Here is a 26,429-nt window from a genome sequence, read left to right as displayed (position 1 = left end):
AGCTGAGCTGAGCTGAGCTGAGCGAGCTGAGCTGAGCTGATTGAGCTGAGCGAGCTGAGCTGAGCTGAGCTGAGCTGAGCTGAGCTGATTGAGCTGAGCTGAGCTGAGCTGATTGAGCTGAGCTGAGCTGAGCTGAGCTGAGCTGAGCTGATTGAGCTGAGCTGATTTAGCTGAGCTGAGCTGATCCAGTTCTAATTCTTTTCAGTTCATGCTTGGAAATTAACTCAGGATTTGATGCTTCAGCTATGAGCTAGCTATGGAGTGAGCAATTACACTGCCTTCGTGATCGCACTTAAAAATATCAAAACTCTAAAGAAATCAATATTAATCACTAATCAAGCTTAATTTATTTCATCCATGTTGCATGGAAATTGGAAGACCAGGGTCTTGGCCAAGTTACAGGCTAATACAGCCAGTCTCAAGTTTCAAGTCTGACTGCAAGATGAATACCTACTGTCAGGCTTTGATGCTTCGCCTTGACACTCTGCTCCGCAATGTACAATTCAGCATTCTTCACTTTGTTATTTAAGCAGTTATTTAAATTGATTTTATCGATAAGGGTTCTTACCTCTGCATAAAATATTTACAATTAGGAATTAGCAAATGTTCCTCTTCGTTGGTTGAATGTGGGCTAAGCAACCATATCCTATTGAAAGTGGGGTGGGGCAGAGGCGCTAACTGGAACTCTCACCTTCTGATGTCCATAATATGGGAAAAGCTCCTTTATTCACACGCCGACTATGAATTCTAATTGTGTTGACATTGCCTTGGTTGAGATCAGGGTGGTGTTTGGTTTCACTCAAGGTTTCACTGATAACAGCACGCTGCTATCACACGTGTCAAATGGGGTTTCCATGGAGATATAAACAAACTCTTATCTCCAAGTTCCAACACTACCCCAAAATGTAACGTCAGCTCCTGGCATGGTGCCAAGAGCGGATGGCGGCGTGGGCGTGCTGCTCTCGGCCGTGAAACACCGCCTAGTTGAGATGATTCCATGGCGTTTTTTTTTTCGTCTAGCAGATTTTCGTCCGACTTTTCTTCGTCTGGCATTTTTTCGTCTGTACATTTTTTCGTCTGTAAACTTTTTCGTCCAGACTTTTTTCGTTCGTATATTTTGAACTTATATGTTATGTTAACATCGCGGGTGCACACTCTGATAACATGTGATAACACTGCCAAGAACAGTCCATTTCATGTAACTATAGTCTGAGTCCAAGTAGACGCACGACTCGCAAAGTCTCAAGGTCTTAATGAGCTTATCTCTTTTGCCCATTGTGTAAGTTGCCTTGCTCCTTGTTAGAGGAGACTTACTTATGCGCCAAGAGTTGGTCTGTTTTTTAACCCTCGCCCGTATTGGTGTTTTTCCAGCCGCGAACGTATAAGGGGGCGGGGGTCCGTTGGACCCCCCCCTTGCCGTTTCGTCCCTGATCGAGCTAGAGCTTCGCGGAAAAAACGAGCGTGCTGCCCGCGACGAGAGGAAGCCGATGATACCCAATTTTAAGGTCCTAGGTTATCGGTTGACCTTCCAGGTCAGGTCAATGACCCAAAAGTCGGGAAAATCGGGACCTGTTAGAACGTCGTAAAACGTGGCTGCTATGGGGTTTTTCGGGGTGCTGATCACGAATATCATGTTAGTTATGATCACTGATGATGTCTTTATGCATTGAGGCCAGGTCGGGTCAGGTCAGGTCAACCAGTAAGGATTTTGCCGGGTATTCGTAGTAGCCTCTGACAGCTTCGTAACATGTTACGAAGGCACCAAAACTGCTTCGTAAATGTTCAAATGGTTGCTAAATTCGAATTCAGCTCCAAAAACTAGCCTAGAAACATGTAAAACTCGAAAAAGTGAACCGAGGTCATCAAAGGTCAATGACCTGACCTGACCTTCCGGTGACCTTGACACCCACCCTAATGCATGGGAGCAACATCATATGCCATGTTTGAACACTTGAAACCACAAAAAGACTGCTAACGCGCGGCTAATGCGAGCCGACATACGCCGAATCGCGATTCCGGCCAAACATGGTCTCGAAAAGTAGGTCACAGGTCAAAGGTCATTAGGGTCAGGGTCATGAAATTTTCAGGATAGGTGTAAAATTGATTATCGCGAGGGTACTGAAAGTTTCGTCGCGATCGGCCGCTTTTTACGCGAGTTATTCGCGAAAAACAGAGGGGGGTCCGTTCGACCCCCCCCCCTATACGGGCGAGGGTTAAGCATGTCCGATTTAAAAAGAACGACTGAGCGATCTAAGCGTGAATTTAACTGAGCGGAAACTGAGCTAAGCTGAATTGAGCGGAAACTGAGCTGAGCTGAACGGGAACTGAGCTGAGCTGAGCTGAGCGGAAACTGAGCTGAGCTGAGCGGAAACTGAGCTGAGCTGAGCGGAAACTGAGCTGAGCGGAAACTGAGCTGAGCTGAGCTGAGCGGAAACTGGGCTGAGCTGAGCTGAGCGGAAGCTGAGCTGAGCTGAGCTGAGCGGAAACTGAGCTGAGCTGAGCTGAGCGGAAACTGAGCTGAGCTGAGCTGAGCGGAAACTGAGCTGAGCTGAGCTGAGCGTGAGCGGAGCACAGCCGGTTTGAGCGGAGCGTGAGCTGAGCTGAGCCGTGTTAAACTGAGCGGGAGCTGAGCGGGAGCGGATAAAACGGAGTTGAGCTGAGCGAGCTCACTTTTTTCTTGAGCTGTCACAAGTCTGAAGAACACAAACACTCGAGCAAACACCTCTTTTGACGCTGTTTTCCCGTCTTTGATGACGGAAAGTAGCCGCTCGGCGCGCCGGCCTGCGGAGTTTCCCGGCGGCGGCGCGCTCCTCGGCCGTGTTGACGCCGCTTGCCGGGCCCGTCCTGCACGGCCGGGCGTGTGTTGACGCTCGTCGGCCGCTGGCAGAGACCATTACCGCCTCGCGCGTCGTGCTGATGGTCCACTGCACAGCGTCATCAGTCACCTGGGAGGAGGGGCGGCGCCTCCGTACAGTGGAGATAACGGCTCGCATACACGAACAGCGCTCCGCAACCAGCACAGAACGTGCTCACGAGGGTCCACAATCAACACTACTCTAGTTCTCAGCCACCTACAATCAGCACCTTTCGCGTTCACAATCATCCACAGTGCCGCGCCTATCTACAGCCACTCACAATGTGAGAACACCGCACACGTCTAGCCCTCCACACGCTTGTCCACTGCACTTCCCATGATCCACATGGCATGTGCCCGCTGTGCCCTACTTATACAGTCGCCAAGACACTGGTGAGAACATCCGTGAGTGGTTGTCATCCCTGGCGTGCATCTGGACAAATTACATAAATAACTACCGGATGAGGTCAAGGGCCGAATGATCGAAGCCACTTCAGCTCGAACTCAGAACGATTTGCGAACGAACCTGTGCCCTTTTACGTTTTCTGTAAAAAAGAGGCAATCAAGCAATTGCTTTGTTTTTCTTATATTTAGCTCCACGCCAAAAGGCAGACTTCCTCAATCAATGCTAATGGCACTCTTCGCCATCTTTAGTTGCCTGCATTCAGGCATTTTACTGAGGCGTTAAAATGGAAATCGCCTTACGGAACGTAGCCTTATTGACGTTGCGATGAAGTTACTGTATAGCTAGCGCACTAATGGTGCTACTGCATTAGAGAATTGAGGCTATGTGAGCCGTGCATTCCCGGGATAGAGCCGTGAAAGGTCTCGGCTTACGAGTCTCCAGCGGGCGGGCACCGGAAAGGCTAAATTCTCTGACATTCACAGAGCTCTTTTGCCAACCGTAGGCGGTTAACCAGAGTCCCCCTAAGTTGATAGATTTTCTGGGATGACGCACGCAGTTGACGCTCTCATACTGAATGGGGAGCACGGTGAGCGGATGTAGACCGTTACCGTGAGGCTTAGCGTGGTGTGTAGCGAGTGGCTTCATTTGTCCAGTGAAGCATCCACGGCAGCAATTCTAGCAGATATTGCGCTTTCTACAGCTCCACAATTAGGTACTACTTTAGTCAACGCCAACGGGCTCCCTGAAGGCTGGATCTCACGTTGGTGAAGGAATGCCAATCTGTGTTGCGTGAGGCGCAAGCAGCAGCGATTAGCTCGGTATCATCTCGGTTACCAGGGCGGGCACCGCTGGTCATTGGAGGCGGCCATCGTCGGTGGCGCCGGAAGCGCATCATATCCTCATCCATGCCGTGTGCTTCCGGCGCGCTGAATGAGCCCCCTCCCCCTCCCTCCCTCCCCTCCCCGCGGATCAGCCCGCCGGGGGCAGCGCGGTGCAGGCGCACTGACCCGGGCCCGTCCCGGCACCGGCAGGTGGCTCGGCGTGACGAAGTGTTGTCAATTACAGAAAATCGGGATACCAATTACCAAATCCAAACCAACCAAAACGGGAAAATAGGTTAAACCGAACCAGCTTGGTATTTTGAAAGAAATGTCAGCGTTTTCCCAAATTGACAGCCTCTTATACATTATTGAGGCTTCCTAATGCCCACAAAATACCAGCAACATTAAGATAGGAATACCAAATACCTACCAAGTTGGTAGCGGTTTAGTATCGGTATACCCAAAATTTGGCATCTGACTGACATCTCTAGCGTGACCTGCGACCCGGCCGCGCCGGACGTGTAGCCGGCGGGCCGTGACGCCGCTCTGTGCCGTCGCCAGCAGCTATATGTCCCGGTGCCGGTGGTCGCGGTCGTTATCATCCGTCATGCCAGGACGCGATAGCCCTGTCCGCGATGTCCGTCACCGATCTGATGGTTATAGGGCCGAGGGTGGACGGTCGAACGGGAGGGTATATCGTTTGCTGAGAATTAAAAGTTTAACACACCAGTTGTGCATAACAGTAACGGGACACGTTAAAAAAAAACTAGGGTTGTGGGGGGGGGGGGCGTAACTCCTCTCTCTCTCTCTCTCTCTCTCTCTCTCTCTCTCTCTCTCTCTCTCTCTCTCTCTCTCTCTCTCTCTCTCTCTCTCTCTCTCTCTCTCTCTCTCTCTCTCTCTCTCTCTCTCTCTCACTCTCTCTCTCTCTCTCATCTCTCTCTCTCTCTCTCTCTCTCTCTCTCTCTCTCTCTCTCTCTCTCTCTCTCTCTCTCTCTCTCTCTCTCTCTCTCTCCTCCACTGCGGTATATGTTGCGATGGGTTGTCGCTGTTGTCCCTCTAACAGCTACAGCTTACATTGATGTGAGCATGATTTACTTTGTGAAAGGAAAGGTCATCTTTCAAGATAAAGGAATAATTCTCGTAGGCTCTTGATATATCGTTTCTATATTTCAAACACGTCAGCGGTTTTGGCTGGACATACCATATGTGGGGCCATATTTCAGCTCAGTCAATTTTCAACACCTCTGGGAGCGAATGGTGACCAATGACTTTATCATATTATGAATTCAGTCTGGTCCGAGTAAGCTATCATGAATATGTAACCGGGTCACATTCAACTCTGCCGCTCAGTTCCTTCGCTAGATTTATGTGTTCATGAATGCTGGTTTTATTAGCACCATTAAACGTATATTACGTAGTTTTTAGCCCGGTCGAGAGAAATATTATTTGGTTCGAGAGGAGTGTAGATTACGATCTGATGCACACAATTTCTCAATGATCAGTAGCAAGTGTCTCCCTTCACAACCTCTAATCTTTTGTGGCTGTAAAACAACCCTTAAACAACCTGTAGAAGTAGACATCTATGTGATTGATGCAGTAAAAAAGTAAGCAAAGTAAGTGTGAAGTAGCATTACGCTGTTTATAGAAACAAAATTATCACGGCTGACCCTGACCTGACCCTGCCAGACCCTGACCTGACCCTGACCTGACCCTGACCTGACCCTGACCTGACCCTGACCTGACCCTGACCCTGACCTGATCCTGGTCTGACTTGACCTGACCCTGACTCTATCCTGACCTTTCTCTGACCTGACCCTGACCTGACCCTGACCTGACCCTGACCTGACCCTGACCTGACCCTGACCTGACCCTGACCTGACCCTGACCTGACCGTGACCTCTGTTTGCCAGGCGGAATGGTCGTGAGGGCAGGGAGGGCAGTCGGCCGCCGGACGGCCCCGCGGCCTCCAGTCTTCCTGTCGGCGCTCACTGGTTCCAGGAGTACACCTACAAGAAGATTACCGCTTGTGACGCGTGCAACCAGATACTGCGCGGTAAGAGCCCGCCACCGCCGCTGTCAGCTCGCTGTCACCGGGCTGAGGCAGCGGCCATGGCACTTTCAAATAAGCTGTGATGTGAACTTCACAAAGGTCATTGCATCGCTCGAAATGGCATTCAGTCTAACTGAATATCACCCTTGTTGCAACATCAAGCATGCTCTGGGCTTCCGTGTCTAAATCAGGCAGCTCTGCACTCAGCAGGTCACGTGGCCTTGTGAGCCGGTCACGTGTCTGCCCTGAGGCGGTCACGTGGTGGCCCTGAGACGCGGGTGCCTGTGCTGGGGCTATGTATATTGCTAGCGTCTCGGGCTAATGTCTGTCTGTGTCTGTCTGTCTGTCTGTCTGTGTGTCCGTCTGTCTGTCTGTCTGTCTGTCTGTCTGTCTGTCTGTATGTCTGTCTGTCTGTCTGTCTGTCTGTCTGTCTGTCTGTCTATCTATCTGTCTGTCTGTCTGTCTGCCTGCCTGTCTGTCTGTCTGTCTGTCTGTCTGTCTGTCTGTCTGTCTGTCTGTCTGTCTGTCTGTCTGTCTGTCTGTCTGTCTACCTGCCTGTCTGCCTGCCTGCCTGTCTGCCTGCCTGTCTGTCTGCCTGCCTGTCTGCCTGCCTGTCTGCCTGTCTGTCTGTCTGTCTGTCTGTCTGTCTGTCTGTCTGTCTGTCGGTGATCCTTCTGTCTGTCTATCTATCTGTCTGTCTGTCTGTCTGTCTGTTCGAGGTCGCCACCGGAGCCTCCCTCTCCGTCCCCTGGGGGCGAGCGAATGGTGTTAGCTCGCATCAGCTGAACTCACGTGGGAGAGAGGATAGGGTGCCGCCTCCGAGTAATGATGTCGACAAGTAGAGTGGCGGAGTGCGAGCGGGAGAGAGGGGTCGCGAGAGAAGAGAAAATTGACAGGAGATGAGAGCGAAGGAGAAGGGATTGAACATGTAACAAACTAAATAAATGGTGGAGCCATTTACTAATAAAGTCAAGAGTGAGGACAATACGAATGATGTTAAGTAGGTAGGTATAGATACATAACTCATTTTATCATAGCTGCATACATATTAATATGAACATCGTAGGTTCAAAGGAAATGTACTTACAAGAGTAAACCGGAAGCACCTAAAATTTACGCTTGTATTTTGGGAACGACGTTTTGTGTCATAAGATCTACTTATTGTTCGACGCGTCCGTGCAGCTTGACGGCAGCAACCTGCACTACACCCAAACTAGCTTTTGGAGTGCGCCATTGATTCTGAGCGTCAAACCGAAATAATATGCCGTACGTTGCATACGTAATGCGTATGATGAAAAAATGTTGCTGCTCACATATGGTGGAGTGCTCACACTCCGCTCACATTCACGATGACCCTCAAGCGTGCCCCCGTCCAGACCAAATATTTTATAGCCGATGCGGAACTAGAACATGTGAGCGAGATCAGGGACTTAGGGGTGACCCTCGACACCAAATTAACGTTCGCGCCGCATATATCAGACATTGTTCGCAAGGCCAATCGTGCGCTCGGCCTCCTCATTCGTTCTTTTCAAGTCGGCTTCGGCAAGGCTAAATTCAACCGCAGCGCAGTGTTAGCCGCATACTTCTCAAACGTGCGCTCCATTTTAGAATATTGCAGTACGGTCTGGGCGGGGGCGGCAAAGTCCCACGTGGTGCGGGTCGATCGAGTTCAGCACAAATTCCTCATCTGGCTGCTGGCGAACACATCCTCTGGTTCCTCTCCGTCTCTCTCCTACAGCAGCCTATTACTCCATTTTCAAATCCCTTCTCTGGCACAACGCAGGATCCAGCACGATGTCCTTTTCCTGAAGAACATCTTTCATGGGAGAATCAGCTCCGCCATCCTTGTGAATGCATTTCCTCTCCATGTGCCACCTCGATCGACCCGCACCAACACTCTTTTTGCTGTGCCCCGCGCTCGTGTGATGGCAGTGCAGTCGGGCATGTATTGCAGGATCCCGAAGGCAATCAACGCTTTTTTGTCCACCAATCCAGAGGCGGACATATTTAATGACAGTTTACGTGCTTTTAAAACTCGTGTCACCGCATACGTTTTAACCGTGTAGTTTTTTGCTCACCGATCTCACTTTTGTTTTGTTTTACTTTACTTTTATTGTGTTTATTTTTTATGTGTATTCTTAATTTTCTCATCATTCTGCTGATGTTTATTATTACCCCCTCGTGCTTCATTTGCACTTTTATATGCATCTTTTGATGATTCTTTTTATGCATCATGTATTTTAGCACACCTTTATCTTAATTTTCATTTTATAAAATAGTTGGGAACTGCGGGCTGTGATGCGACAGGTATGATGTTTACAATGTGTCTTATACTGTTTAACTGTTTTTATGTTGACTTCACCTGTCAGTGGGGCTTGTCCCTGTTGGTGATTCTGATAAATAAAAAAATAAAAAAAATGGTCTACAATATTCCAAAAAGAAAACAGATAAGGACGAGCGTAATACTTCTTTTATCAAGAACTCATTTTATTGTATCATTTTATACAGGTTCTCTCTGTTATTATTCCATATTCTCTCTACTCGAACGCTTTATGAGGGACCTGGAAATCAAAGCACATTACATTGGTATGGGTAGTTGGCCATTGCAACGCGGGGAGTTATAGCGAATCGAGACGATAGTTTAATTGAAACACTAGAGCAGCCATTTTGTTGGCTTTCGGTGATCATTTGTGAGATACGTCAATGCCAGTGGTAAATCCGCCACCATTTTGCTACGCCTACACTGAGTGGCGAAGGACGTAAGTTTAGACGCCCCAGACGGCATTCAAAGGTCATGTCCGGCATTCTTACTCGGTTGGGACGCACAGTGGGCCAGTTAGGACGCACATTGGGTCATCTGAAATGCGCAGCGAGATAGAGCTGGGAGTTGGGATGTGACTCTTTAGCACCCTGCAACATGCAACGAGAAGCTAAGATGCACAGTGGAACGCGGATGGAACGCTTTTGTGATGTCTGGAAAGCACCATGGCCAGCTGGGACGCACAGTACGCCCAGTTGGGACGCACTGCGGGCCAGCCCCAGGACGCCGGCGCGGCGGCGGGCTCCGACCGTCCCCCGCCGTCTCTTGCTGTCAACTCCAGCGCGAGTCGTATCCATCAGACGCCCCTGGGGGGTCGGGCTCTGCTGGCCCGGGGACAGCAGGCTCACGGCCCGGGGACAGCCCCGACTCACGGCTCAGCTAGCCTATAACTCAGCGGTGGCTCAAGAGTCGGTACTGAGTCGGACCGGGCGCGAGCGGTACCGTGGGGAAATCCCCAGCACTAACCGGGAAATTCGCCGACGACGCGACGGCAGCAGCGACGGGTAAACATGCTTATTATGGTTACGGTACACTTACCATGTGCATCGGGGACGGCGGGTAAACATACTCGTACTTACCATGGGCATGGAACGGCGGCAGGGAACATATTAATAACCTGATGCCATGATTGGTGTGGTGCCATAGACCGTAGGGAAATAACACGTTTCCGTCTCTGCGCGCAGGTCACACTCGTCAGGGCCTGAAATGCCGCCTCTGCAAGATGAACGTGCACGGCGACTGTCAGACCAACGTGCCGCGCTGCCAGCCCAAGTCGCGGCTGCTGCGACGGCAAAAGTCCACCTCCGAGCTCGAGACGCGCTTCATCGAGGGCGCAGAAGACCCCAGTAAGTGCGCGAGGAGGCGGAACGTAGCCCGCTAAACAGGGAGCTGAACAATGAACATAGTCGTGGGGTGTGTATGTGTGCGTGCCTGTGTGCGTGTGTGCGCGTGTGCGTGTGTGTGTACTCGTGCTTGGTTTCTGCGTTTGTGAGACTGTGAGTCAGATATCATTCCCTTCGTGTATAAGGTATTCTCATCTTATTTAGAAATGCCAAACGTTTGGAAGAAAGACTTTGAGTTTTGCGGCATCACAGATGACACAATTATGTGTTATAACAAAAAATGTACTAACCACTTATTGAACATGACCGTTTCCAATCTTCCGAAACCCCTTAGCGAATCCGAACATTATTGCATTGCTTCAGTCACAAACAGACTTCGTTGAATCCATTAGCATGTCTCTTAAGTGGGCAATTGCAAAAGTAACTCAATCTGAATTTGGCAAGGTGGAAAGTTAAAAAAAAAAAACGCTGCGGGATCAGTTATGAAGTTTGGACCTCAGAATATGAACCACGTGATGACAGTTGTCTACCGGGTCAATCGTTAACCATCGATACTAGTCCCCAACGTCACTGGTACCACTACTTCTGTCTCCCTATTCCCTTAAATGACGACTTTTCTGGGCTCCCATTCAGCCGTCGACATTGCTGCTGGGCTGCTGGCTCTTCGTTCCCCTGATAGCCCAGTCAGTTAGGCTCGTTAGGCAAACCAGGCCACTCCTGACGGGTTAGGCTGTAAGTGTACACCGCTCCGGGCAAGTTAGGCTGCATAGGCCGCTCCGGGCTAGTTAGGCCGCAGGCCTCTTCAGACCTGTTCGGCCACTGTCAGCCGGTTAGGCCGCTCTGGCTACCCGAGCCGGATTAGGTAGGTTAGGCCGTCCCCAGTGGGTTAGGCCGCCCTGACCGGGTTAGGCCGCCGTCCCGACTGGGCTAGGCCGCCGTCCCGAGCGGGTTAGGCGCCGTCGGGCTGGCAGCCCGCGCCGCTGTCACCGGCGCTGGCACTGGCCTCACGTCGATAGCCGCGCGGTCCGCCGTGGGGATCGATGCACGCGCCGCCGCCGGCCGACGGACCCCCGGGCACACCTGTTACACGGCTGCAGCAGCGGTGACCCTGTGACGCAGGCCCGGTCAGCCCGAGCGGTCCGCAGCCGTGATTTGTACGCCGAGAACGGGCTCAGTCGAGTGTTGGGGGGCGTGAACTGTGTGAATCTAGACCAAAGACAATTAAAATATTTTGTTCCGCAGCGAAAACAATGCAGCAGGTGTGTTACGGATGAAAATGCAAACACAAGAGAGGCAGTAAAAACTGACAATAATCAAGCTGAATGATTTTGAGTCATTATCATATTATTTACAGCATTGAATAACAGCTTAATATAACTAAAAATTAATCGACACTCAGGAACAACGATCCTTTTTATGCCAAGCTGCTAACTGTATTCCCTCTATCGAGGCTGTCAACGTCCGTCTGTTCTGTCCCTTTAGCTGGAGCCGAGGCCACTGACCCTGTCTATGATCTGCTGAAGCAGGCAGCGGCCAAGCGCAAAGAGTCGTCCCTTCCACCGCCTACCCCGGTCATCAGAGGTACTGGGCCGGCGGCTGCTGCCCGCGGCCACCCCTCCTGTGCTGCCGCTAGCACCGCTGACCCCCCCCCCGCGGCGCTCTGTCGTCCCAGTAGCCAGGGTAGTACCCCCACGCTCTCACCGCCCGGCCTTCTCACGCTGCTTTGCTGTTCTCACCGGAGTTAGGACTACCACTGCCGTATAACGTGCTGCCCTTGTGTGTCTGCAAAGGGAAGGAAAGCGGATGCAATTCTGAAACGCCATAAAGTTTCACCGGTCATCCATTTACGTATTGGATTACACGTCTTTTCTATCATCCGATTGGTGAAGAACTTGTTTTTATTTTACATGATCGCACGCCAAAATCCGGACGAATCAAGCCACTTTGTAGACACACATTTTGTAGCAGTTATGCAAGGAATAGCTTGCCTAGTCACACCTAGACGCCTAGCTGCACCTTTAGACTCACGTGTGATGTTTTATCGCTGCCCAACGAGGTTTTAATAAACTGATGCGAAATTACAGCTCGAAACTTTGAAATATTAGTCCAAAATTATAACTTTTAAAACTCAAGAAAATTTATATAAAAATATACTCGATGTTTGGCTCCACTTGGAGATATTTTGGCATAATACACGAATCATGCAGAAATATGCCTTTTGTATTGAATATATACATACATCCCCTCGGGTCTCTTTCCCTCCATCTCTGTCTTTTTCTTTACCTCTACTCCTGCCTCTACCTCTCGCTCGCTCGCCTTCATCTTCCCTCCCTTCTCTCTCTCTCTCTCTCTCTCTCTCTCTCTCTCTCTCTCTCTCTCTCTCTCTCTCTCTCTCTCTCTCTCTCTCTCTCTCTCTCTCTCTCTCTCTCTCTCTCTCTCTCTCTCTCTCTCTCTCTCTCTCTCTCTCTCTCTCTCTCTCTCTCTCTCTCTCTCTCTCTCTCTCTCTCTCTCTCTCTCTCTCTCTCTCTCTCTCTCTCTCTCTCTCTCTCTCTCTCTCTCTCTCTCTCTCTCTCTCTCTCTCTCTCTCTCTCTCTCTCTCTCTCTCTCTCTCTCTCTCTCTCTCTCTCTCTCTCTCTCTCTCTCTCTCTCTGCCTCTCGCTATCAATCCTAGAAAATACGCTCGTATTGAACCTTAGTCCTTGCCTTACATTTTGTCTTGCCAACGTGATCATCTGCTACAGTATCGATGGCTTATAATAATAAAATATGCAGTAGACTGCAGACATATGAACACGATAACTGAAGACGTCATCGTTCAGGTCGGCTTACAAGGTATGCTTCAGCTACGATATCATTCTATCATTATAGCATTCTAAATTATGGCATTCCTGATAATGAAGTAGACCCATACTCCCACCATAACTTACAAGTATATGTATGTCAATTGCTTTGGTCTGAAACCTTTGAGCATATTATAATTATATAATATAGCAGATGAGGCTCAACAATAGTGTTCAGTGCACAGTGACTCCGGCGACTACGTAGAAACTGCTTAAGTAATTCACCCCCTGAGAAAGTTGCGCATGAGTTGTTAAATGTTTAGTGTACTGCCTGGTGTGAGACTAACGAGTAGTTATATGTTAATATCAGTTATAACCTAACTAGAGTTCGGACTACCAGCAATGGGATCTTGTCTCAGTGACCAATTTTCCCTGTACCTTGTTAATGTGCACCACGGATATCTATGTTCAATGTTCATGTATATTGGTCTCCGGAGTTAAGAACCGTTCGTGCGCCATTGGATCGCCAATGGTTACATATTTATGACTAATACAGGATATTTGTTTGTCGGTGACACAACAGATATATGCGTTCTCTGTCGGAGACTAATAACCTCTTATCGACTCTGAACTCCTCTGCCGGCCTCAGCTCTCATCGACCTCTCCTGTTTATCCGATTTGATCTTGTTGATCTGATCTAATTGTTATCCTGTTTGTCGTCTGTTTATCCATGTTAGCAGTTTTAGCCGTCTTAGCAGTTTCAGAAATCGTCTGGAAGAGAGATTATGTGTACATTGATATGCAGTGCACCGTGAGGTGACGCGCCCTAGTGCTCACTTCATTGGATTCCTGATATATCACGCATGGGATGACTCAACCTCGATGCTCCCTGACGCCATTTGATTGTGGCGATGGCTGATAAATGGTGATTGGCAATGAAACACATCTGTTTACTGGACAACCGCTTATCATGTAATTGGATTTCTGTTCATATGAAGAGATTACCTGGATAGAGTAGATATTTAACCCACAATGGACTGAGGGGGAGGGACGTTAAACGCCCTCTACCGACTTTTCGCAATAGCTCAAGAAATAATCACGCGATCGACCTGAAATTAGATATAGCTTCTGTTACACAAACTTCACATCAGCTGTTGAAGAGTTTTGACGACTAAGACATTTTCATGCACACTAGGTGCGGTTTAACCTACACCGGGGCTGGGAGGGTTGCGTAAAACACCGCTCAGGTATTTGCACTGACGCCCACATCAGGATATGTGTTCTGCAATGCTCAATACGCTCTATGCATGATAAGGAACAAGAAATGAGCGCAGAATGACCGCAGTAGTCGACGCGCCCTAAAGCCCCAATAAGCAACCTTTCACCTAGTGACTTGTGCAATCGAAGTCAAATATTTTTTTTACGTCGAACTACCCTATTATTGCAGCTGCCAAACTATCTTTGAGCAGCGGCAACGCTCATTTAACCCGCGCCCGGCTGGGGGTTCTGGATTTCCACGCCCTGCTGGGGGGGGGGTGTTTGAACACCCCCCCTTGTAACTCGGCTCCTGGGCCACGTAGCGATACGCGGAAGGCGGCGTTCGAAAGAGCGTCAAAAATAATGACGAAATCACTTCGGTCACTTTTTTGGTCAGGTCAAAGGTCAGGTCACCAGAGGTCATTGAAGGCAAAATTTCGCCGATTTCCAGGTCGAATGTCGAAAATTTCCAAGAAGCCAACGCATAACTCGGGAACCAATAGAGCTACAGCGCCGCAGAAAAGCGCATTCGATAGCCCTATTAACGCCCTTTCTGAGTAATTCTCTCAGATTTGACCTAACGTCAACGGTTTTGCCTGCAGGGGGCCAAAACTGCAAAAATAGCCGATTTTTTCGGAAACAGTTTTTCTGCAATAACTTTTGACCCAAGCCTTGTACGAGCTTACTTTCACCGGCATCGTGTTCCTCTCGTCAAGACGCATCGAATGAACTATAACTTGACCTTGAAAGGTCAACTTGAAAATTTGACCTCAGGTCAGGGTCATGACCTGACCGGAAAGGGTCATATTGCATATCAGTCGATCCGTATCGTCGAGCTGAACACATCTAAGGCGTTTTCATCGCTCTATCATGCCTCTATCAAAAGTTATTTGCGAAAAACTGTTAGATACCATTCGTGACCTAAGATGACCTCAGGGCATAAACAGGGGTCACGGACACCATTTTCATGTTCAGTGTGTCTAAACCACTTGTTATTCGGTGTTTGGGAGTGTTTATAATGTCTTTCATCCAAAAGAGGCGCATTTCAATTTTCTCCCATTGACTTATAATGGGGAGGTCGCAAAATTGACCTGACCTTAGGTCATCGATATCAAAATTCTGAAATATATATTTTGTACAAACTATTGCTTTTAGCAATCGCTGAACGTTTCAAAGCGATCGGTCACTCGGTGTAGCTATGACAGACATTGAAACTTTTTATGAGGTGAGGTCACTTCAAGTGACCTGGTGACCTGACCTTGAATGACCTTGGTCTTAAATTTTCACAACATGTGTAGAATTGATGTATGATAAGGTGTACCAAAAACGGCGGCGCTCCGCGCCGCCGTTTTTGAGATATTCGCGAAAAACCACAAGGGGGGGTGTTCAAACACCCCCCCAGCAGGGCGCGGGTTAAGTGATATTTTGTAAACATTGAATAATTTGTTTTCTTTCTTTGTTTCAGATAATCGTTCCGGTTTTAGGGTGGCAATATCAAAAAGACTTCCGTTTAGGAAAGCCATATCACAAGACCGTAAATCAAACTTTATTTTTGTTTCTTGTTCTGCGTCCAACACTATACATCATTTCTTTTTCATTTCCTGCCATTTTTAGGGCACAGTAGATCGTTTTTGGTTTTACACCATGTTAACAGATCTATGTGCCTATTATAGCATATACCGTACATTCATGTAAACATCGTTGCATCTGGCTGGTTTTGTTTGTTGTGCGTCTTCTGCTCAATAATAGATGCTGTTGTGTCGTAAACGTTTGCTTTTACTGCACTGATAAAGCACACGACACGTTTATCAGGTGCTATTTCGTTGTTGTCTGATGTCCTAACGTTCAGATGTGGCGTCTATTGTTCATGAATGTCCTCATGCTACGAGCTGGTGGATGTGCTATAGGTATAGTGACGACAGCATAGGCAGTGTGAGCTTGTCAGTTGTCACACCATCACTAGTTGTGTTCGGTCATAGACATTCGTTAAAATCAGTGAATGGTAGGCATTTAGATCACACATAGGACATAGGAATTTTCAATTTTATGCTGTCCTGTCGTGCGTCTGCAAATCAAAATCGTATAAATACTGTCTTGCTATGCATATTTTTATGATTTGCCATGAAGTAGAATCATATTGTGTTGCGGAATGTATCATAAAAGTTTGTGTTAATTGTAAAAGTTTGTGTTAATTGAGCAAAAATCTTTGAAAAGTCTTTATTTTATATTTATTTTCTTTTTTTGCAATTCAGAAATTTTGAAATAGCTGTATACGAGCTCCGAGCCTGCATAGACTTAAAGCTCACAAAAGTACAAAAGTACTCAAAAGTTGAACATCAAAAGACGGAAAAAGCATTTGCAATGGGAAGTCCGTGTAGGCCGGAGGAGCGAATGGCTTAGCTTTCTAACCAATAACCTGCGGCGTGAGCCGTGTAACCGCTCTGGCATGTCCGTCACCTGGCCTCAGGGGCCGGCCGGGCCGGGCCGCAGCCGTCTGATGTCGCTTCCTGTTCAGTGTCGTGTCAGTCGTGTCGGGAGTGGGGAAGGGCTACTCCAACTCGAAAACACTGTGAGCGTCTTGTTCACGACAGTGCAGTGGTTAGACGCTGTTACGAGCTGTCCTGCTGAGTCAATAGTCCTCGCCGCAAGACTTAATGCAAAGCTTGTCGCAGTCGAATCATTTGACCGGATAATCTACGCAGTGGTGTCGAGAAGTCCCTAGAGCGAACATGTGTAGGAATATCTAATTTTTGTCATGTTTGTTTCTCATTCAAGGAATAGAGCAACCAGCTACGACAGTTACATACTCTTATTTTAAGACTAATTATTACAGTTGTAATTATTTTTCATTTTTGTTGACTTGCAACTTTCCTGACCTGTCTGCTTTCATTAGGTTTTGAATTGATTAGGATTGACCGTCTATCCACTTTCCCTTTCTTGACATCCTCTCGTGTCGTGTACGCCGTCTGACACTCCGACCGTGTCCCTTTCAGAGCACGACGCGGATCCCAACTACCTTCCACTGAGCAGGCCAACGGACCCCGCCGGGTTCCGAACCAGCAACCATGGGTGAGAGAGCGGCGCGCGCTTGGTGGTGCTCACAGTTCACACCCAACAGATTTGTCAGCTGCTGTCTGCGAGATAAGCTGCTGCGATCGTTCACCTCTGTAGCGTCAAATTGCTATGCAGTTGTAGAAAAGACGCGTCATGTGCCGAAATTTAGTAACATGCTGTATAAGTACTAAACCTGATAATCACTTGCACAGATGCATAATAACTATTGAACACAAACACACGACAATAACTCTTCCGGAGCCGCTGACACTGCCCTGTCCGTCGTCCGTCTCCAGCTCCGCCAACGACCTCCAGGCGTCATCCACTTCGTCATCATCTCAGCTGTCCCGGCGACAGGGCTCGACGCCCCGGACGCTGAACCCGCCGCCTGCCTCACTGGGCAGGGGCGCCTCCTCCTCTTCAGGTGAGTCCCCTCTGTGTGTGTGCCACAAGGTCGGTAGGCTTGGTTGACCCTGCTGCCTGGATGGCCGCCCACCAAGGAAGCCAGTGCCACCTTCCGCCTGACGACGCGCGGCCCACGCGTCCTTCTACGGAACTCGTCTGACGCAAACCTCGCGCCTCCCGGGTGTGAAGTGCTTCGGCCAACAGGAGCCATGAATTCGTGATGAGGCATGGCGCTCTCTGAGCAGGCAATCCGATTTAAAATTCTCCGTATGCCGCGGGTTTCGATGAGATTGGTGACAGCCTGTACAACGCTGGGGACGAGTTTGCCTTGAACCATTGTCGCGAGTTCCTGGATTTACGCTAACTGCTTCAAACGCGCCAGAGTTTACTAATGATTTCTTTTAGGAGTACCTCGTGGGCCTATTCACATAACCATATGCCAGCAATCAGCATAAAGACCTCCGTTGCTTGCAGTAGGTTTGTGCAGATCTGGTGGCTAACGTCGATATCATGAGTGATTTGATAGCAGCGACGAGATCGACAAGCCTTTTATTTCCTGGATGATCGTCTTTTTCTTTTTTTATCAGTTCAAAATCCGAGTGTCGAGGTAGTGTGATTCGCTACACTGTGAAGGTTTGTCTAGTTGTAGCTGATGAATACATGTATCTAATGTTCTCGTAGCAAAAGATGCCCACGTACGAGTAGCACACCCGCTGTATTGTTGAAGGCTGCTAATAACGTCGCCCAAATGTGTGATGAGGGATGAAAGATGTTGTTGGCGCTGCTTTCCAGATGCACGAAGACGGGTTGCGTTTCGAGACGTTGATGGTCACACTTATCAGGCCAGTTCAGAAAATAGTGCTCACTCAGGCAAGACTCACAATGGTGAACAAAAACGCGTAGTGGGTTCCTAACCTAGCGCTCGTTAAATAATATAGGAAATGTCGTAAATAATTCACCGATAGATAGATACTAATCTATATCATTGTGACTTATTGCATCGATGAAATACCTAGCCTCAAAACTAGTGATTTGGTTGTGATATATATTTTGCACAAAACCTGAAAATTTAATAATGTCCCGCTCACCGTATGAGCGGTAGTATTTACTGTAATCAAATTGCTTTATAAATGAGGAAGTTTCCATGCACTTCTAAGATTTTTTTCCTGTTCTTGAGCTCTATAGAAACTCATACAATGAATTTAAGAAATAGAAGATTTTAAACAGTAGATTTGAATGCTTGATATTTTTATATACCTAAAAATTTTCATAACGAAATCTCACTGGTCGTTTTGGATGAATGGCTCAGATTGATTTTTGTATTTCTTATCACAACTAAAAAGTTAAGCACGTTTTGAGATGCACCGACCAAGCACTGATTGAAAACATTCCTGCATCGAATGTGACCACTGTCTTGCAAAACAGTACCGTGAGGGCTAAGTCTTCACTACATCATCTGAGTACGCGAGTCGTGCTGCCGTTTGCGTCCGATCCACCAGATGCACCATGGTGGCCACAGGTCTCCGCGGCCACCATCTTTATCGTCTCTCTACAGCTGTGCATGGTTTGGCCGTCGTCCTTTGTCTACGGCAAATAAATTGATATGTTACGATATACCTTATCCCAGACACATTTGCAAATGCTGTTGTATTTGCATTGTATTTGCAATTGTACACGGGCTCCAACAGCCTTGGGCCTGTTAAGTGGACACCAGATTTTAGTTAGACACGAAGAACCAGCTTAGCTAAGTACATACAAGCATTGACTTTTTCAGTTCGATGTCTGTTCTGAAGACATTTAACAGACTTTATACGGTTGTTGTTTCATGTTTGCGACCATGGACGGGCCTGAATCCACCTGACCCACTGACTGACATACCCGTGACTGATATTAATTCAGTGACTGATATCATCCAGTGACGGACATGGTTCAGTCGGTCCCGTTCCGATCATGGCGACTAACATGCCCCGTTGCCTGACACCCTGCGAACGGGCCCTCAGGTAGACTGACATCCCATTTGACTGGAACCCCACGGACTGGTAGGTAGCGGCAACTGACACCACCGGTGACTTCTGATATCCCCTAGGGAGCGGCCACTGACATGCCCGTGGACTGACATGTTCAGGCCAGTCAATTGGGCCCGTGGACTGGCCCGGAAGTAGCGGAAACTGACACTGCCGTTGACTTCCTGACACCCCCTAGGTATCGGTAACTGACACCTCTGGTGACTTCCCGACACCCCCTAGGTATCGGTAACTCGCGGGACCGAATGAGGCGCCGCGCAGAGTTCGCTGCCTTCCGAACTGTTTCCGTCAACGGCACCGACAAGGTGGTGCGGGTCATCCACTCAAGTACGCGGCCGCCCGTCGCTGTGCGCAGCTCACACTCACACTCACACTCAGAGAGTTGAGCATGCTGCTGTCACCGACTCCTACCCCCACCCACCCCTCAGTCACACTCTGATTGTGTCGTGCCCCATCTGCTACGGGTGGGATATCGGCCCCCTTGGCTGGAAAGTGTCAAATTGGGTCCGAGTCGTACCCGATGTACGTTTTTGTAGACGTTCACTTGTGTATTTGTTAACCATATTCAAATTACATGCAGACCTTTTTTTGTATGCAGCTGGTGCAAAGAAAATCATCTGTCATATTGCTATATGAATCATAAGGCATCTGAGGCTCGTAATTATATCGATGGATATTCAAGCAATCTATGAGCTTACCTATATAATGCCTGAACAATTAAGGAAAATCTTGCTCCAAGTAAAAGGTCTGATCAGTGATCAATCTATTGGTTAGGATTGAAATTAATAAACTACAAGAAGTTGGAAACAAATTGAAATTATTGAGGGTCCGTAAGTATTTTCAGCGGAAAAGGGCTGTAATCAAAATCATTTCGCTAGACTGACGTGATGGGTAGACAGCCCTACATGTATGTAGCTAGCTATGATATGTTTGCGACTGTGTTCTTTAACCCTCGCCCGTAAACGGCGATCTGCCACCTTCGCCCATGCAGGGGGGGGGGGTTGGTGCGACCCCCCCCTTGGCGTTTGAAAACGGAGCGTCGTAGAGCTTAGCGGAAAAGACCAACGGATTGCTCTCGCCGAGATCTCGCGATTGGTGGTATATTTTTTGGTCCTAGGTCAACATTTGACCTACTTTTGACCGGTCAAAGGTCAAATTTTCGGAAAAATAGACTTTTTTCAACTTTCGGCGGCGATTGCGGCAAAACGGTGGGAGATATCGACTTGAAACCTTCACTATCGTGTTCCTTGATCAATTCTCTATTGTTTGGTATGTATTTCGTTTCCCTAGCTCTAAAAATGGCGCGTTGGGAGCGCCGGAAGTCGGCAAGGTCACAGTCGGCGGCAGAAATTCGAAAAATCAAAATTTAAATTTTTGAAATCTGATTGTATTTTTGGATTTGGGAGGTCCATTTGCTCCCTATAGAAGCTAATATTGCTGCATATTCCCATTGAGGTGACAAGAATTAGCAAAATAGTGGTTCGGGCGCTTTTCAAAAATAGTACCGGACGCTGTTCCTCTTGTGACGTCATAGCTCCGTGACCTGACCTGACCCGGTCAAGTTTCTTATACCATATGATAGCCAATACTTGCCCCAATAGGCATGGGAAGTTTCATCACGATCCATCAACCGATGTCCGTACCACCGGCAGGAAACCTCGGGCGTTGGCACTTAGTTTGTGAAAATCCGGCCGGAGGCTGTTCCCTTTGTGACGTCATAACTCCGTGACCTGACATGACCCGGTCAAATTTTTTTTATCAAAAGATGCGCAAGATTTGCCCCATAAGGTACCCAAAATTTGGCGGCGCTGCGCGCCGCCGTTTTTGCACTATTTCCGAAAAACCTCAGGGGGGGGTTGCACCAACCCCCCCCCTACATGGGCGAGGGTTAAGCAATGCAATGTTAAAGTGCACAAACATACATCACAATGAGCAAATGAAATAATTCAGCACTGCAGTACAACGATGTTTAAGCAAGCTTGAGACGTGAAATCTCCATCCGTTATAGCTTGAAGGCTTTTAGAAATGTCCACGTACAAGCTCCACGCTTGTAGAGCCGGCGACTGAAGCACTCACTACCTCGTGTCCGTGTCTCGCATGTCGTACGTCACTCGGAAACATCGGTACCGCGTGCATGGATCCGTCAATGTTAGGTAGTTGATGTGTTTAAAAATACCACCGTGTTTGTGTATTTGTGTTCACTGTCAATTGGTGTGTTCCTGACATAAGCGTGGATAAGTTTTGTTTAGTATTTTACAAAAATGACTTTGACAGAACTTTGTTTCATATTGATGTATTTTACTTTGTTTAAAAGGACAAGCATTTGAAGCCCGCATTGATCGGTTTAACTTAGTTGTACCTTCTTTACCTCTAAGACAATCTTTTTTGTATTGGATCATAGCAACTGTTTCCAGTAATTAAAAATACTTAATATGTTCAATCAATTTTGTCGTGATTTATTTTTTGTTGTCATTTTCACCTGTATCATGTCCAGCATTAGGGAGAGCTGATCACGGGACAGTTGATCGCCGCTTTTTGTTACATTTGCAATATCGTACAACTGCGCAAAATCGTATTAAAATAATATTGAAGATAAAAATAGCAAAACTGCAGATTTCAAGTCTCATTTGATAATTTCTACCCACGAAGATAAGATATTTTTCAGACTATAGTCAATTTTACCGAGAAAAAGGTGCAGACAGCAGCTGACACGCAGAAGTCCCGTGGCCACCTCTGCCTAACTGAGCCCGCCAATAACTTCCTCCGTGCTGATCGCGTTATTTAAGTATTTAACTTAAATTATATGCACCCTGTTTCCAGCTCCCCCAGAAATGGCGACAAGTAACCCTTTTGACTTTTCTCCGAAAACTGTGGAAAACAGACGGCCAAAGTCAGAAGTTAAAGAGAAAACTCCACCGCGAGACTTTTTCAGGTCATTTAGTCTACGGCGCAAGACGAGCAAGCAGAAATCTGAGCCGGGCCCGGTGGCCTATGACCCGAACGGTAGCTGCTGTGTGTGTGCGTGTGTGTGTGCTGTGGTGGTCCAGGGGAGCTATATGACCGCGTCTGGAAGACCTCCGGAGCAGGCTGACGCAATCTAACCGTGTGCAGTGACCCCGCCACCCAGTGTGTGTTTGACCCCAGCCCTGGCGCTGTGACCCGCTGACCTGTGCGACCCTGTGACTCGCTGACCTCTGTTGTGAGGCTGCTGTGGCCCGCAGTTGACTGACCAGCGACCAATTGGTTCAGTCACCACATCCAGCAGCTGATTCTCGCGTGACCCGGCAGTGACCCAGCTTTCTGACCTTGACCTGTGACCCGGCAGCTCCACACAGTCCTCGTCGCGGCAAGCTCAGTTTGCGCATGAAGAGTTTTTCTCTGGACTCGCCCGAGTCCACGGAGCACGCGCAGCGTCACCGGCGCGCCGGCCCGAGCAGCAGCGGCCCCTCGTCTCACAGCCAATGTAAACGGCCGACCCCGGCCGCAGCCGCTGCGTGTGTGCCTGCCGCGCGCTCTGCGCTCCCCGCTGTGGCACGGGTGTTGGCCGGCCCCGCGTGTGACACCGACACCGCGCCACGCACTCTCTCACAGCGGACCACCCGGTCGGCGCTCACCTTCACTCACAACTCTCACACGCGCTCACCGCCGCTCACCACAGTGCACCTCTGCTCAACTGTAATTAATTACACAACCCTTGCAGCAAACCGCGCATGTCTGTGTCTCTCGCCACGGCGAGATATGTGGCCTCATTCTTCTGGCTTCATGTTTTCTCTGTGGAATTCCTTCCCGGTCATTCTGTCCATTTTCATATTTTTTGTATCTACCTAGACCATCATCGTTCACGCAGTGGATAATCTGCATCGGCACCCCGCGCGCTACTAATGTGCGCTTTGTTGAAGCAGCAAGACGACGAATCACACAGGAGCGCGGTAGAAGTAAATTAGGACCGAGAGAGAGAACAAGCGTCGTTTTCTTTTCCATTCAGTTCGGCGTACGAACAGGAGCGAAACTGAATTTCATGCGCTTTTCCTATTCATTTGAAAGATACCCCTACCTTGAATGTTGCTTACATACGTTATAAGTATGGTCTTACCAGCGATTACCGTCTCATGTCACCTAACGAAACGCGCTTCGAAAACGATCGAGAATGATTGCCGAGTTTGGCGGCACAGTATACCTCCCAGGCAGTCAGGCGGCACAGTATGGTTCCCAGGCGCACGAAGCCAGCGCCATCTATGGATAGGAATATAGGTTCATGCTATTAGTCCGCTTAAACTCTCGTGATGTTTTGACACCTTCGATACTCACTCACCGCTTTCCCTGGCTTATTCCCTCGTTATTTACGTTTTCCCTGGCAATGCTGCTGCTACCCAAATTCGTTTAGCACTGTCTGCCACAATTGCCGCCCTCCCACTCCAGAGAGGCTCGAGCCCGCGGCGTAAACCCACATATACCTACCGTCCAGGCCGGACATGGCCGGCAGGGCAGGGCCAGTGACGGTGGCGCCGCCTGGTTTCAGCCCGCACCTATCGGATGTCGGCGATCGCGCTCAGCCTGGTGGCGCTGGAGCGCGCGCAGCGCCGCTCGCGCGCCGCCAAGCCGGCCTCCATGTCGCTGGACCAGGTCGATGACCTGACCCGGGCCAAGCTCGGCAGGCGTCTGGTGGCCTACTCGGAGCCGTGCACCCGATCCACCAGTCCGGCCATCGGTCACGGTAGCCGCCCCCGCCCCCGCCCCCGCCCCCGCCCCCGCCGGTCCGGGCCGCGGCGCCCGCCCTAGTGAGCACGAGTCCCCGAATATCGATAGCATCCAATAGCGGGACTGGAGTGAACTCTGTAGCGTCGGACAGACCTGGTAGATGCTCGGGTACTGAATGTGGAGCAAGAAGCTCGGGTACCGACTGTAGAGCGCCCAGAATGGTCGGTAGACAGACAGGCAGAGAGTTGCACTATTCGCATGGTGTGTAGATGCAGCGCAGTCCAGGCAACGTATGCGTAGACGGACAGCGCAAATGAGCACGCGTAGAAAACACCGCAAAGCAACGAGACAGTCCGGCGTTGTCTACTGCTCGAAGAAATGAGACACGTGGCGGGCGTTATTTTTTTTGTGATGGTCCCAGGGACCATCACAGACAGGCAGAGTTGAATTCTTGGGCTGTTAGAATGCGGCCTTTGCAGCGTGAGCTATGATCTGGAGGAGGTCTTTGATATGCGGAATGTCTGCATAACCTTGATATGTATGTGCTCCTATTCTAGGAGCACAACGTCCGTTTTCCCTTGTATCGAGATCACGATTCAGAACTTGTTTTAACCAATCGGACTCAATATCGACTACAGGTAATGCTGCACCCCGAATCAGGTTCATAGTTACAAGCTTTGCCGGTCCCAAAGCATATACAATTCAACATTTTCGTCACGCTTGCTTTTTCCACTCCTATACATTTGCCTACATTTTAACTATTTCGGGGGACTGATATGGGTTTTGCAGTGCATTTATTTTTGATAAAATAATTGAGCTGTGAATAAATATTACTAAGCTTTGCTATATTGCACCATTTTGTACATATTTTGAATGCCCTTTATTTTTACCATTGATGCCCAATGCACAAGCTACTAATAATGCTTTGTATCATAACATGCTGCGCATTCCTTTTGAATAGACGGAGATAAAGCATAGCTTTAATGCAAAGTCTGTCTGGAAACTTGACAGGCACCGTTAGGGTGGATTTTGAGCCAAAGGCTTTATTGAGCCATCTCTAAGCTTGTCGCTGCTGTTAATGCAATTTTAACGTGCTTTCTAAGCGATGACCTATCGGCGAATGTACTCGCAGCTTTCCGCTCCGATCAGCATCAGTGTTCGGTGTAACGAGGACAATGGTGTCTTGGACAGCTTCATTCCACTTTGGTGTAAATAACTCGATGTTCTGCCTAGCTAAACGTGGCTAAACTTTTAAATAGACGTGACATGCATTGATGAATAACGACGTACTTGTAATGGCCAGATGTTATAAATTTGAATGCTGTTACTTCTGCAACTATCTAAGCTCGCGTTATTGTTTTTTAGTGTAACTTAAAAGATGCATTTTACTTTTTTTGTTTAGCCATTTTTCAAAAGGTTTAACAGATAAGTGGGACAGAATCTCTCCCTTATTGGTGAGCCCAGATCTAACTGTCCCTAATTACACTAGGAATGTCACTTCCAAATGCTGGCGACATTTGTCATACTTGGCTTAGCTGACTTCATTTAAATGCATGACTCCTGAATATATCATAAAGCTCGTATTCATCGCGAGCCGGCCGCTGATGACAGCGTGTGGCGGCTCCGCCTCTGATTGGCCCGCTGCCTGTGCCGCGCGCTGACGATTGGTGTTTTTCCGCTGCTGTTCGCAGCTCCGTCAAGTCCCGTACACAACCGTCGGCTGCTGTCGGCGCGGACAATGCGAATGTCCTCACTCGACCTTCCCGATGAGAATGAAAAGTCGCAGAGCTCAGCGTCCACCTCGCCCTGCCCGTCACCGGTGAGTTGGCATCTATCATCCGTCATTCAACGGTGAGGTAACCTTTATCGTCCACTGCTCACTGGTGAGTCAACCTTTATCGTCCGCTGCTCACCAGTGAGTTGGCCTTTATCGTCCTCACTTCAACGATGAGGCATGACCTTTCTCTTCCACCTCGCCAATGAGCTAGCCTTTATCGGCTATCGTCCACTTCGCCGCTAGCCGGGCGCATCGCCGCACTATGGTTGGAAACGGCCTCACGGATGGCCGTGGGCAATTTCGGAATATATGTATATTTGGGGTGTCATTCTGTTGGAAATTGATGAAATGTTTTGAATTGGGCAGAAAAAATTATTTAGTTGCGCATTTAGTCTTCATTATTGTACGTGGAATCGGGAGTTTCTGATAGTGGCTTTTTTGGTGCGCCGTCAAAGGTTTAAACAACCGCGCTGGTGATAGCATGTGGAGTACCTCCATGACGTTGTAAAACTGGATTATTATATATCAAAATAATCCTTGTTATGTTGGCTATCGAGTGGAGTGACTCTTTTTCCCATGCGTGTTCAAAATCAGGAACGGCATTGCATTCTGTTTGCAGTGTCACCACAGCAATATTTGC

The 26,429-nt window shown here is 48.6% G+C and overlaps 1 protein-coding gene across 15 annotated transcripts in view; it reads left to right on the top strand.

The window, feature by feature from the left end:
• Positions 1-26,429, top strand: part of LOC122379073 — a 184,527-nt gene that overhangs the window by 153,250 nt on the left and 4,848 nt on the right. For 2 of the 15 annotated variants that reach the window (XM_043360993.1, XM_043360996.1), the window contains 6 exons: positions 5,992-6,134; positions 9,636-9,797; positions 16,825-16,900; positions 17,182-17,309; positions 22,640-22,777; positions 25,704-25,831. In XM_043360993.1, the coding sequence (XP_043216928.1) occupies positions 5,992-6,134; positions 9,636-9,797; positions 16,825-16,900; positions 17,182-17,309; positions 22,640-22,777; positions 25,704-25,831 (775 nt within the window). Of the gene's footprint in view, positions 1-5,991; positions 6,135-9,635; positions 9,798-11,276; positions 11,376-15,296; positions 15,366-16,824; positions 16,901-17,181; positions 17,310-22,134; positions 22,318-22,639; positions 22,778-23,833; positions 24,029-25,703; positions 25,832-26,429 lie in introns of all 15 variants that reach the window. The other 13 variants (XM_043360981.1, XM_043360983.1, XM_043360982.1 and 10 more) reach the window with 13 other exon arrangements.

Source organism: Amphibalanus amphitrite, unplaced genomic scaffold, assembly GCF_019059575.1.
Source record: "Amphibalanus amphitrite isolate SeventyFive unplaced genomic scaffold, NRLGWU_Aamphi_draft 000070F_arrow, whole genome shotgun sequence".
In the NCBI taxonomy this organism is placed as follows: Eukaryota; Metazoa; Arthropoda; class Thecostraca; order Balanomorpha; family Balanidae; genus Amphibalanus; species Amphibalanus amphitrite.
Note: the sequence above shows the minus strand (reverse complement) of the source record. Positions and strands in the feature narration are given on the sequence as shown.